Source organism: Prunus dulcis, chromosome 2, assembly GCF_902201215.1.
Source record: "Prunus dulcis chromosome 2, ALMONDv2, whole genome shotgun sequence".
In the NCBI taxonomy this organism is placed as follows: domain Eukaryota; kingdom Viridiplantae; phylum Streptophyta; class Magnoliopsida; order Rosales; family Rosaceae; genus Prunus; species Prunus dulcis.
In genome coordinates, this window is record NC_047651.1 from 4,358,664 (window position 1) to 4,373,196 (window position 14,533).

Below are 14,533 nucleotides of genomic sequence, written 5' to 3' on the forward strand. Positions count from 1 at the left end.
TGGAACAGAGTTCCATCTGGTAAGATTTCGTAACCCTTGGGATCTCAGAAAAATCTGGTTATGTCGGCGGTTTTCTATATAAACCGTCGTGGTTATTTCAATTATTGTCATTAAGTAGATCTACCGACGTAGGATAAGAAAATCAAAGAAAAAAATTGTTAACAAAAATTCTTATTAAGGCGACGGTTTAAATTAAAGGTACGACGTATAAAATGAATAAATACGACGTTAAATTTTATAGTACGATTTAAAGATAACGTCGTAGAACTATACGAGAATGACGTCGATATATTTATATTTTCAGTCGTTGTACATTAATTTAATACGGCGATATTTTGTATTTTAAAGCCGTGGATTTGTTTGTAATTATACGGCGTATTATACGAAAACCTCGTCGTTTTATTTTATGAGTAAAAACAGCGGCTTTTATTGAAATCGTCGTCTTTACTTTCTACGTCGGTCGATTCATAACTTCTGCCGTCCTTTGTTGGCTTTGATTTTACACTGCTGAAATCTGTTTCAAATAGACGTCGGTTGTTTAATTAGGTGCGTCGTTGTTTTTGAACAGCCATTTGAATCTCCATTTTTAGTTGTCTAAGGTGGTATTACCCGACGGTGTTTTCAGAACCGTCGTCTTTTTAAAAACCACGACGGTTTTCACTTAGACCGTCGTTGTTTTCTGGTCGTCTTTTTCACTTTTTGTAGTAGTGTTGGCCTATAAATACAAAACTTTAACCTAAAAGCCAATACCATCTTCTATCATATACAACTTTCATACACCCAAAAATATATCAGAAAGAGCCAAGAGTTTGCTACTGCAATGCTTTTGGAGCTTACGAAGGTGTTGTTGTGGAGAATCTAGAGATCAAATCCATTTGACAAATCGGTTTTATGACAACAATTCTTTTGTTTAACTCCCCACAACAAAAACGAGATACGACAACGCAAAAAACGACAACTTATAGTTTGAACGTTGTTGAATACTATTTTCAACAAGGTTCATTTGGCGTCTATTATCATATCCTATTACTAAATATCATTTTACAATGTGCAAATATGATGTGGTTAAAACTTGATAGCACGCATTGCGAAATACTATTTTACATATACAACGTTCAAGTGCGTGTTGCGAAAACTATTTCACATATACAACGTTCATGGGCGCGTTGCAAAAACTATTCCACTTATACAATGTTCATTTGCGAAAACAGTTTCACATATACAACATTCATGTGCACGTTGCGAAAACTATTTCACATATACATTGCATCTTTTGGTAACACAACGTTTATTAAAACGTTGCTAATTGTATCTAGTAGAATACAACATTCATTGAACATTGTTGAATGAAATCATATATACAACGTTCATATTTACGTTGTGAAATACAATTCATATTTACAACATTCATTTGCGCATTGTGATTCATGTTAAATAATACAATGTTAGAGCGTTTCGAATTGTATTTGGTAATTGGTGTACAACGTTCAATGAACGTTGTTGAACATAATAAATAATATAATAACTATCATTTTAATTTTAAAATACTTCATCCCTAAAATTTCAAAAATTTCACCATTTTTCCTAAAAAATTTCACCATTTCCCTTGTAAAATTTCACCAAGTCTTAAACCTCGCGCTCTCTCCCTCTCTCTCCCTTATTGGAATATTACAAGATGTGTAAACTCCCTCTCACCTATAAAAGGAGACCACTCTCCACTTAGAAGGGGATCCTTAGTTTGGGCTTGATTTTTAGTCATGGGCTTCTCCCTTCTGCCCTTTATATTTGGGTCCAACCCCTTATACAACTCTAAATACACATTATTATGATAATGAGAATATACTTCTCCGTGGACGTAGCCCATTCATTAAGGGTGAACCACGTATATCTTGTCTTTTGTATATTTATCGTTTGCCCAAATCTTCACACACATGTTGAAGATCCTCACCTTCACCCATCATCCATCATACCTCATTTCTAAGTTGGACTCAATCTTGACTGTCCATTTTTGAGCATCAACATGTAGCATCTTTCATGCAAATTGTTCATATTCAAACCCTTGAACCATTATCAAATGGACTCTTCCAGAAGCCAAACAGAGGACTCTTCCAGCTTGAGTGCAAGTAGTTGCTGCTTATGAAAATATAATAACACAATTTGACATAAATAAATAAGGGCTATCGACAAGAGACCCCTTGAAGGTTTGAAGTCATTCTCAATATGGGCTATGGGGTTTCAATTTCATCAATTTACACCGTAATGTTTTCAAATTTGATCAATTTAAGCCTTCCTTTAAGTTGACCGTTTGGTCAAGCGTTAACTGATGACGTGTCCACTATGGGACCCACCTACTAACCAATATATAATTTTTTAAAAAAAATAAAAAATGATATAATAATAATAAAAAATTTAAAAAAATAAAAAACCTAGCCCCTTCCTGTTTGGGCCTAAAATTAGCACGCCAAAAAGTTCAAAAAAAAAACGGGCCCATGGTAAAGCTACCTGCCCAGCCCAAAAAGACCAAACGTGGAAGTTGTCATTAAGGCTTCAAGGATCAGCCCACAAATTATTTGGGCTCAAACCCAAGAGATTAAAAACACACCCACGTGGCTACCTCAGCTTTGAAAAGTCAGCAATGCCAACTAAAGTTTTTATATGAGAAGAGACGTCTCTGAAACACTGCCAACAGAAGATCAAAAGCCCATCTGTATTCAGAGATTTTGCTCCAAAGCAATACACAATCTTCCAAGGAATTCACGGGTCACGCTTTCAAAAGCAAGAAACAGGGAGTTGTTCAGAAAATACAAAAGAAAAACCAAACCGCCATAAAATCAGCCCACACAGATGATGGCATTGAAATAGAAAGCTGCCACCCAGGAAACCAGGGAAGGGATTGCTTTAGAAGGTGACTACTGAGAGCCTATCTGCCATGATTGATAAAAATCCTTTCTACTTTACATTTTAGGAGATCTTTTTGCTGCCCATTATTAAGATTAAAACCACCTCCCCAAGAAGGTCTCTTATAAAAACAGAAGTAGGGAAGAAAGAAAAGGACACTCAATTCATCAATCAATCAAAAAAAAACAACAAGAAAAAAACAACCAAAAGCTCACTTGGATTCCAAGAGAAACCAGCTTTAGATCAGAATTCCAAAGTTCAGACTTAGAAAATAAGTCTTCTAAAACGAGATCTCTCGTTACAAATTTGGTTCAGCAAAAGCCAAAACAAGCAGAGTTTGAGTTTTCACAAACTTGGAGACCTTAGCGAACCCATGAAGAGTCCTGCTCAAACAGAACAACGCTCGTAGTGCAAATCTCTAGCCCATCAAACCCTCGAGAATAGCCACTTCTGTCCCCTTCAAACTGAAGAAGCTGCAGTTCTGCCCATTCAAAGGCCTCACGAAACGTGAAGTAAACATAAAGCTCTGCCAAAATCGAACTTTGGTATCGATTTATAGGTCAGCCTAGCATCTGAAGTCACGAAGCAAGTACGGATCGGCCCAGGCGCGTCCAGTCCAGCCCAAAGTAGAACCTTCCATCCAAACAGAAACGGAGTTCCGGCCATCTTTTGACCTTCCTAACGTCGATATACTATTTATTGTTTTGTAAAAGGCAGTTCTGCCTAAAACAGTCCAACTTCTATCAAATATTTCTGGCCAGAACAGCCATTCGATACTGAGATAAATTACGAAAGTCCTCACCAGTCTGAGGCAAGAAAAGAACTTACTTGGGAGATATTCCTCACCCAGATTCACAGTCATTTGTTTTAGAAGTCAGTAACTTGGGGCGCAAGTTATCCACTCTAAAAAGAAGTCTGCTAGGATTTACATTGCTAGCAGTGGCACGCTCACATACCAAAGAAAGCTGACTTGTTGACCAACACATGGTCTCCAAGCCAGTGGGGAACTTCGCCCTTCCATCCCAGGAGTAAACGCGAAAACGAGTGAACACTTCCCTGCAAACAACCCAGCGCCCGCTCCTGTTCCCCACCCTCTCTCCCCGACGCACAGCCACACCATACCCATTTCTACAAGCACCTCATTTCCTCTGCTTTCTCCTCCTCCTTCTTCATCTTTTTCCCTACTTGTTAGGGTTCTTTCTCAAAGCTCTTAACCTTCTGCACTCTCATTTCAACGCTTTTCATCTTCAACATTTTTCTCTTTGCTATTTCTGGAGGTTTGTGCTCTAAGGAACAGTCATGCCTGCCCTTGTTAATCATAGTGGTACGTTTTTGTGTTTTGCTTTTACTTTTTGTGCTTTTATGGGTTGATTTTGGTGGGTTTGGTTTAATGAGGGTTCTACATTTTGGTCTAGTTTTAACGGGTTGGTTTCAAGGTGTAATCTTTATATCCAATTCATATGGATCAATATGTCCTCTAGCCTTACTCTTTTGCTCCCTTATTGACTTGAGATTTAGCTTTTAGACTTAAGATGTGGATACTTATAGCTAGGGGTGGCAATTTCGGGCACGACTCGTTACACGACTCGAAACCTGCAAGAGAATTTAGAGGGTTCAACCCGCACGATTAAAATTTGGGTCATTTTTGGGTCAACCCACCATGACCCGTTTAATAAGCGGGCGGGTTTCAGGTCAACCTGCCAACCCTCTAAAATACCTATTTAACCTGTTTGACAAAACGGGTCATTGCGAGTCAACCCGCCAACCTTCTAAGACACTTATTAACCCGCTAAAATACCTGTGTAACCCACCAACCCGCTAAAATACTCGTGTAACTCGCCAACCCACTAACCTGTTTATTTTTTTATTCTTCATTTTTCTATTTTTTTAAATGTCTTTTAGTTGTTACTACTTAGCAGGTCAACCCGACATGACCTGAAACCCACACGAGAACTTAATGGGTCAACCCGTGCATGACACGTTTATTAGACGGGTCGAGTTTGGGTTGAGCATTCCTGACACGTATATAATTTTGACACGACATGAACCCAGCAAGGCACGATCCATTGCCAGCCCTACTTGTAGCTGATTTTAGTTTTAGTTTTGGGGTTTTCATGTGATGATGATTTCTATCCTGAGCTTCTTTTACTCAAATCCCATGGATTTTGGTTGCATGTTGTCAATTTGGCTCCTATGTGTACCCTTCTAGCAAGCGTGCTCGCATTAGTTCGCAATTTGCCTATGAAGGGAGCGATTTTGAGCAATTCAGGAAGCCTTCAATTGAAGTTCTTCCTGATGAATGTCTCTTTGTGATCTTCAGGCGCTTGGATGGTGGTAAAGAGAGGGGCTCATGTGCATGTGCCTCTAAGAAGTGGCTTATGCTCTGAAGTAGTATCCGTAAGGTTGATATTTGCAAAAGCCTTGCTGCAGATAAGGTGATTCAACCCTTGAAGCTTGACAATTTAGATGACACTTAAATGACCAGTAGTGAAGAAGACCAAGAACTGGAAAACGATGGTTACATCACAAGGTGTTCGGAAGGGAAGAAAGCAACAGATATTATAGACTTGGTGTTATTGCTGTTGGAACCAGTAGCCGTGGGGGAACAAGGGGGCAACTGGGTTATTCGGCAGGGAAGGGGGCTTCTTTTTATTTATTTATTTATTTTATATTATTTTATCATTTTATATAAATTTTTTTTAGAGATTCAGTAGTAAATGGGCCCTACAGTGGACAAGTCATCAGTTAACGTCTGACCAAACAGTCAACTTAATATAAGGCTTAAATTGATCAAATTTGAAAACATTAGGGTGTAAATTGATGAAATTAAAACCTTATAGCCCATATTGAGAATAACCCCAAACCTTCAAGGGGTCTGTTGTCGTTAGCCCAATAAATAATCAAATATAAAAAATCGTATCTCATCCTATATCATTTCATACTAGAGTGCTTTATTGGCCTTGTGGGTCTCACCCGCCCACCCAATTTGAAGTCAACCCACAAATCTTATTGTGTTGTACGCATTAGTAGAATATGAAACAATAGGTAAAAAGTCACTTTTGCTCCTTGTAGTTCATCACTTTTATCATTGTGGTCTCTATTGTTTCAATTTTATCAATTTTATCCATGTAGTTTTCAATTCAAGCAATTTAAGGACAATCCTCAATTTCTGTCAAATTTTTTAAACTTCCATTACATGTGGAAGGGCAATTCAGTCAAATTATTAAAAAAATTAATTCCTTTTAAAAATAAAAAATTTAATAATAAAAAAATATATTCTTCCCCCTCCCCTAACATCAGACCACAACAACCCACCACCCACCACCCACCACCCCACCCAACAAGCCATTGCCTAGCATCCAACCCATACCACCCTCCCACCACAAAACTTCTCAATAAACCCCACCTCTCTCTCTCTCTCTCTCTCTTCTCCCAAACCCAGCCCTTGGTGGAATGCAAATGAAAGTTGCTTCACAGCCATTACTGTTCCATCAGAAAGTGTATTGTGTACCCTATATACATAAATACAATTCAGTGACATGAAAGGGAATAAAAAGAAAATATATCTTTGCTTCTCTCTCTCAACTTATTTTTGTAAGAAGTCAAAGTTTCTTTGCTTCTCTCTCTCTCAACTTATTTTTGTAAGAAGTCAAAGTGATTACTTTAAAGTAGTAGATAATGATGAAAAATAGATTTCACCTTATAAACCGGTCCATATCCTCCCTCTCTTAGCTTATTTGAAGGATTAAAATCTTCTATTGTTGCTCTCAACTCAGCATAACTGAAAGTATTTGGTCGTGCTCCCAAAAAAAAAGTATTTAGTTGGGGGAAGAGAGGAAGAGACAAGGAGAAAGAGAGAGAGAGAGAGAGAGAGAGAGAGAGAGAAGCTTTGCAAAAGGGGACACGGGACTGTTGGGGTGGATGTGGCTAGGGGAGGTTGACAGTTACCCTTTTTTGACATAAATTGAGGATTTTTCTTGAATTGTTTAAATTAAAAAATACAAGGACAAATTTGATCAAATTGAAACGACATGATCCAAAATGATAGAAGTGAAAAACTATAGGGGCAAAAAATGAGTTTTTGAAAAAACCATAATATAGTATGTAGTGTTATGGCTATGAATATCCAAGAGGGTTTGGGAGAGAGGTTTTGGTTTTTCCTTTCTTCCTAAATATCCAACTTGAAACCCTTAAGGAGGTATGGTGATATGGCTATGAATATATAGAGACATTTTGTCACATATGTGTTCCAAAATGCCCCCTTTGTGCCGCACCCTCCCTATCCTTGGCCTTTTTAGGCTACATTGGTCAAACACATTAGTCTCTTAATGTGTCACACTATGCCTAAGTTCATAAGGTCTATTTCTATAAATATTTAAGTCACATAGGACCAAAACTAAAGTTCCATGACTTTAACTAATCATTAAAATAATTTAATTGCTTTAATTGATTTAATGACTTAATAAATTAAATCACTATCTTGTCTAACAAGTGTTGGTCCTAGTCAACCTTATGTCAAGTCTCGGGTCAATGGTTTGACCCTTGACTTTGACTTTTGACCTTGACTTTGACTTTGACTTTGACTTTGACCGAGCCACAAAATCATTTATTCTCTTTTCAATTCTCAATCCATACCTTTTTTATGTGCAATCATATATGTTCTAATTAGTGAGGCCTTCTACTTCTAAACCGAATGTGAATTGTATATCTTTATACAATTCTCCATATTGGCGAAGGCTAATTGTTATTAGTCCTCACAGTGGTTCCACAAACCATGAGTGACACCTAGCAGTATGTCATAGCTACCCAAGCTAAATAGAATTCATTTTGAGAACCTAGTCAGTTTGTGATTACAATGCAATTTGATCCTTCTCTATTACAATACCCTTGGTTATGTATCTTGGAATATGGTTAACTTGTGTCAATTCCCTAACATGACATCTTTAGGTTGTATGATTCACTTGGATGTAATTGTAAACATTCTTGTCTCAATAATCATCCTGTAATTTTGCCAAAGATTCAATGAATCATATCTTTAGAGTATTCTCTCTTCTTAATTAGAGTAGAGATTCCTTGTTGTACATTCACTTGCCTCTGTGCATATGCTGAGTGTCTTGAGGAACACCTTTAAGTACATTCTCTTGACACGACTACATAGTGTTCTAAAAAACAAACAGCTCATACACAAGACAACTATGATGTCTTAGGTGTAAGGACTAATTTACATTATCATAACTTAGAATTCCTTGTTTTACACTTGTGAGTAAGACTTCCATACAAGAATTTTTTAGTTAATCGCATTCGGTGGACTCCATCTCTATAGAGCACATACACACTTGTCTTAGTGTCTCTACACGAATGACTTGAGACGAGTCATCCTCATGATTGAGCAGACATAGCATGTACCAGTCTTCATGGCTCAACATTGTCCAATTGGTGATCCTATGACCAGGAACCTTGATGGAGAGGTCTCGTGAATCTAACTTCTTTAGACTCATTTTCATTCATATCTTTATCCATGGACTTGTTACTTTATGTAGATTATGTATCTTTGAGTAAAATTAATGCCCCTTTAATTATATTGATTATATTATATCCTTAGAATATTTCATTTATATTGGCTTCTAGGGTAGATATCTAACACTTAGACCAAGTTGATCAGTCTGAGGAGCTGTCTAACCAAGTTGTTTTGGTCGTCTACTTTTTGAGTAAGCTGGTCGACTCTATGACTAAAGTCTACTTGGTTGCTTGGATTTAGATGAGAGAATTGTATGAGGCCCAATTGCATGCGAGCTAGGGTTTCGTTGGAGGTGTATATGAGAGCATACGCCAAGAGTGGTGGCAAAGGAAGGAATTGACGTATCTGTTCCAAAATCGGGTCATGGTCGGCTGCAGCGCCAAGATAGTAGGTTTCGCCATGCGTAGCCGTGGCACCATAGTGGTGGATATCTGATCTAGCCATGAAGCTGAGAGGATGGTGGTTGCCAGAATCAGAAGTTGGTCTTTGCAGCTGTACTGTGATGCTAGCTGCTGGACCAAGAGATGGGACGACTGTTTCAGTGGTGAAGACTCGCGTTAACAAGGTGGAGCTGGCTGCAGGATCGAGAAGTGGGGCTATTGCATGCATAGAAACTGCTCTCTCGGTCTTGACAGTGGAATGGTGGAGCCGCTGTAGAGGATGGAATCGAGATGGCAGCCTTGGTTTGGCAGGGGAACATGGCTGCTAGCTCATCGCCACTCCATCATGATGGCCTGGATCCATCGTGGATCGAGTCGTCGTGGTAGTCTTGCTTCGTGTGCGCTTGCTTCAAACCATGGTTGTTTGGAAGGCTTCAATTAAGTGATACATGGGTGGAAATGGATTCCTTTGATTCGAGAGCACTGCTTTGAGTATATTTTATTGCTCTCAATAGAAGCACCAAAATGTTTGAGCAAAATTCTCACTGGAGAATATTTGCAAGAGATTTTCGCCTTTTGAGCTTCCTTTTCTATTTTCTTCCTCGAGGCCCTCCGATGCATAAGTTAGTCAAATAATCTTGAGAAAGATGAGGAGGTAACATAAAGATCAGAGTTTTCTCTACAGTACGAGAGAACCAGGTGGCCGGAGCCTTGTGTGGTGGAGCTTAGCCGTGTGAAGAGAGAGAGAGTGATTTCTATAGGGTTTCAGAATTACCTCATGTGTGTTGTGTAGCCATGTATTTATAGACTTCTTACTTGGCTAGGGTTTGAACAATAATATTTATTTAATTAGGATTATTCTTGCCCAAAAAGGAGAGAGAGTGATTTCTATAGGGTTTTAGAATTACCTCATGTGTGTTGTGTAGCCATGTATTTATAGACTTCTTACTTGGCTAGGGTTTGAACAATAATCATTATTTAATCAGGATTATTCTTGCCTAAAAAGATGATAGGAATTAATCAAAGATATTTGTTTGAAATTAGTTCCTTGATTTAGAGAGATATTCATATCTTAAATGAAAGATAATTATGGTAATTATTTGACCTAAGGAATATTACTTTTCCACGTGTCACCTTCTTATTGGTAGCCGAAATATGTGTTCCCACATATTGGTTGATAAAGCGAGCAACATGTTTCATGAATTTTATCATATGAACTAGAGATTATTCAGGGGGCTCAAAATTCTGTATCAAGTTGGTCTCCCCTTGGGATATATATATATACAGTCCCCTGCTATTGAGGGATCCCTCAAATAAATTATTTGAGGGACACTCTTTGGGGCACCCTACAATTTTTTTTTTCAAAGATCCAAACCATCCATTTTTTAGGTCTTCACTCATAGGTCGTCCTTGCAAAAATTAGACAAATTGAAAAATGTTTAGACATCTAATTGTCCTACAAAATCAATAAACACGGTGCTTCAAGAAAGTACTAAAATTTCAATAATTTAATTGAGTGATCAAATAATATCGGATTCAAGTGATTTTTTATAGAGATGATCGTTAAATGAATATTTACAAAATAGACAGTTTGGATTAGTGAAATACAATACGGAGTACGCCCTACAAGCAGTAGCGAAGCCAGGATTTCATGTGTGTGAGGGCCTCTCACAAAATATAAACAATAAAAAATTTGAACTCACAAGACAAACTAAAACATCAAAATTCATATTGTGTATTCATTACAATAATAATTGTCCTCGACGAGTTTTCATATTTTGAAATCATTGCATAACAACCTCATCATCTATACTATTAAAAATGTCTCTCCCAATGTACGCAACGAAGCAATCATTCATCCATAAATTGAAAGACTTATTAAAATCTATTATAAAAAAAAATTAAAATTTCACGAACTAAAAAAATAATAAATAAAGAGAAAAAGAAAAAAGAAAAAAGAGAACTACTAAAAAAAAATTTAATTAAATAAATTAACCTAATTAAAACTTGATAGTTTAATTGGAGTTTGAGAGAAAAACTCATAGGCAGTGCATTGAGAAAGTCTGCTTTGCTGCTTGTGTATTCTCCAAGAAAGGAGAAAAATGGGTTAGGATTTTATCGATTTTTGTAAAAGAGTAAATATATAATAATAAGAGCTATAAGCCTTTGGGAAAAGGAGAGGAAAGTTATGGTGGCAATGGCCCTTCCTCTCTGCACATCCACGTCTCCAAAACTTGCATAAATATCGGCTTTCTACTACTCGAATTGAAAATGTCCTTGGATGCAGGCTTTTCTACTATTTTGGTAGAATCAGATGCTCAAGCTGTTATTCATCAGTTGACAAAAGAAGAGGAGGACTACTCTTCTGATGGCAATCTTGTTAATGAAGTTAAGGGGTGTCTTAATCAATTTCAAAAGATTGATATTCTCCCTTGTTCATATCCCTAGATTATATTCTCACCCACCCACCCAATCCTAGTATTATATTGTGTTCTACGAGTATTAGTAGATATGAAAATATAATAACACAAATTGAAATAAACAAATACAAAAACAGTAATGTAGTACGTAGTGTTTCTTTGTTTTCATCCTTCCCTGTGTTTCCAATATCAAAAAGCTTTCATAATTCCAGACCTGTGTTTCTTTGTTTGCAAACGTTGGAATATTACTTCATTCAAATCCCTTGCAGAGAAGAGAAAATGGCTGGAGCTTTGATTGGAGAGGCCTTCATCTCTGCTTCCATCCAGGTGTTGTGTGACAGACTTACTTCACGGGAGTTCATTGACTTATTTCGGCAGAAGAAACTGGATCAACCTCTCCTCATGAAACTGAAGGTGACACTGTTGACCTTGAACGCAGTGCTCAATGATGCAGAGGAGAAGCAAATAGAGAACCCGGCTGTGAGAGAGTGGCTTGACGAGCTCAAGCATGCTGTCTTTGATGTGGAGGACTTACTGGATGAGATCAACTATGAAGCTTTGCGATGCAAGCTCGAAGGTGAAGGTCAAATCGACAATTTAACCAATAAGGTGTGGAACTTCCTCTCTACTTCTCATAACCATTTTTATCAGAGCATGAATGTTAAGATACAAGAGTTGTTACAAAGATTAGAAGACTTTGTACAGCTGAAAAGTGCTCTTGGTCTGAGAGAAGAAGTTGGGAGGAAGGTTCACAAAAAACTCCAACAACTTCCTTGGTTCATGAACCTTGTGTGTATGGTAGAGATGAAGTCAAAGAAAATTTATCAAAATTGTTGTTATCCCATGACGCAAGTAAGGATGATGTGTCTGTGATTACCATTGTTGGAATGGGTGGGGTTGGCAAGACAACCCTCGCTCGAATGCTTTACAATGACCATAAGGTGGAAGAACATTTTACACTTAAAGCGTGGGCTTGTGTTTCAGAAGACTATGATGCTATTAGGGTAACTAAAACTCTTCTTGAGTCAGTCACCTTAAAGCCTTGTAAAACGACAGATCTGAATTTACTTCAAGTTCAACTAAGAGAACAACTTAAGGGAAGCAAATTTTTATTTGTGTTGGATGACATATGGAATGAGAAATATACTGATTGGAAGTGCCTCCAAACTCCTTTCACTTCAGGGGCAAGGGGGAGTAAAGTCATTGTAACAACAAGGAACAAAAATATAGCGTCATCCATGCAAAATGTTCCTATTCAATCCCTGGAACCATTATCCCATGAAGATTGCTGGTTGTTACTTGCAAAACATGCTTTTGGAAATGAAAACTCTAGTGCACATCCAAACTTGGAAGAAATTGGCAAGCAAATTGCACGCAAGTGCAAAGGGTTGCCTTTAGCTGCACAAACACTTGGCGCGGTGTGTTACGGTGCAAACTAGATTTCGAGGCATGGAACAGAGTATTAAATAGCAGCATTTGGGAGTTACCTTACGAGAAAAGTGATATTCTTCCTGCTCTAGGATTGAGTTACCATTATCTTCCAGCCAAGTTAAAACGATGCTTTCTTTATTGTTCAATTTTTCCAAAGGACTATGAATTCAATATAGAAGATGTGGCTTTTCTTTGGATGGGAGAAGGTTTAATTCACCAAGCTGAGGATGGAAAAAGCCTCGAAGAGGTTGCTTGATGAATTGTTATCCCGATCTTTGTTTCAACCATCGGGGAAATCAAGTTTCACAATGCATGATCTCATCATTGACTTAGCTATGTTCATGTCTAAGGGATTTTCTTACAGGTTGGAAGTGAGGGAATCACATGAAATAGAAAGAGTTCGTCATTTGTCATATGCAAGGGAAGAATTTGATGTTGCTCATAAATTTGACCCATTAAAGGGGGCTAAGTGTTTGCGGACCTTCTTGCCTACCTCTTTGAATCCATATGAAAAGTGTTATCTAAGCAAACAGGTTCTACAAGTTTTGTTGCCATCACTAAGATGTTTACGGGTCTTATCATTGTCACGTTATAAGAATGTCAATGTATTACCTGATTCTATTGAAAATCTCATTCACTTGCGATACTTGGATCTCTCCTATACTGCACTTGAAAGGTTACCTGATGTTCTTTGCGGTCTTTACAATTTGCAGACATTACTATTGTCACATTGTTCCTCTCTCGTCGAGTTGCCTACAAATATGAGAAAATTGATAAATTTACAGAAATTAATGTTGACAGGTTGCAAGTCTCTTACTAAATTGCCTGTAGATATGAGAAAATTGATTAATTTGCATCATCTTGATGTCAGTGGAACTAAGATTGTAGAGATGCCAGTGCAAATGGGTAGACTTAAAAGTTTGAGAACATTGGCTGCTTTTGTAGTCGGGAAATCTATTGGGCCGAGCATTGGAGAATTGAGGGAGCTGCCACAATTTCGAGGAAAGCTTTCAATATTGAAACTGCAAAATGTAGTTGATGCTAGGATGCCTTGCAAGGCAATTTGAAGGATAAGAAAGATCTAAAAGGGTTCGTGTTGGAATGGAGTGATGAGGATGCAGATGATTCCCTAAAGGAGAAAGATGTACTTGACAACCTCCAACCTTGCGTGAATTTGGAGAAACTAACCATTAGATCCTATGGTGGAACCCAATTCCCTAATTGGTTAAGAGACTCGTCCTTCTTTAACATACAAGTCCTGCGTCTCAAAGATTGTAGTTACTGTTGGTTGATGCCACCAATTGGGCAGCTACCTGCTCTCAAGAAGCTCAGAATAAAAAGGATGAAACTGGTTAAGACGATTGGTGTTGAGTTCTATGGAAGAAATGAAGATTCTCCAATTCAGCCATTTCAATCTCTGGAGAAGCTGCAGTTTGGGGAAATGGCAGAGTGGGAGGAATGGGTACCAAGTGGAAGTGGAAGTGGAGGTGAATATGGTCCAGACTTTCCTCGTCTCCAGGAGCTGTTTCTAAAAGATTGTCCGAAGCTTAGAGGAAGCTTGCTCTTGGCTTGTCATCTGCCTTGCTTGAAGAAGCTTTGGGTGTCTACATGATCAAAGGGCCACCACTACTACTACTTCTAGTCTTAAAATGGACTCCTACAAATCTCTTGAAAAATTGTTAATCCACGAAACAGGTCTGTTATCATTCCCAGAGATACTGTTGCCCAACCATAATCGTCTTCAACACTTGAGTCTCTGTGATTATCCAAACCTGTTGTCGTTCCCTGAAGATGGTCTACCCACTACGTTGACATCACTTGAGATAGTCAATTGTAGGAGATTAGAATTCTTACCTCATGAGATGATGGCCAAGTTGACCTCGCTT

At 38.0% G+C, this 14,533-nt stretch overlaps 2 protein-coding genes across 2 annotated transcripts; both read left to right on the top strand.

The window, feature by feature from the left end:
• The first annotated feature begins 12,103 nt into the window (after positions 1-12,103).
• On the top strand, positions 12,104-12,903 carry LOC117617975 (putative disease resistance RPP13-like protein 1). Its single transcript, XM_034347615.1, is given in 2 exon segments — positions 12,104-12,631; positions 12,634-12,903. Coding segments are annotated over 2 exon segments (798 nt in total).
• A 52-nt stretch (positions 12,904-12,955) lies between these two features.
• On the top strand, positions 12,956-14,259 carry LOC117617976 (putative disease resistance RPP13-like protein 1). The gene is made up of 3 exons (XM_034347616.1): positions 12,956-13,343; positions 13,449-13,588; positions 13,693-14,259. Exons 1-3 carry the CDS (start codon positions 12,956-12,958, stop codon positions 14,257-14,259), a joined length of 1,095 nt encoding a protein of 364 aa, XP_034203507.1.
• The last annotated feature ends 274 nt before the right edge of the window (positions 14,260-14,533 follow it).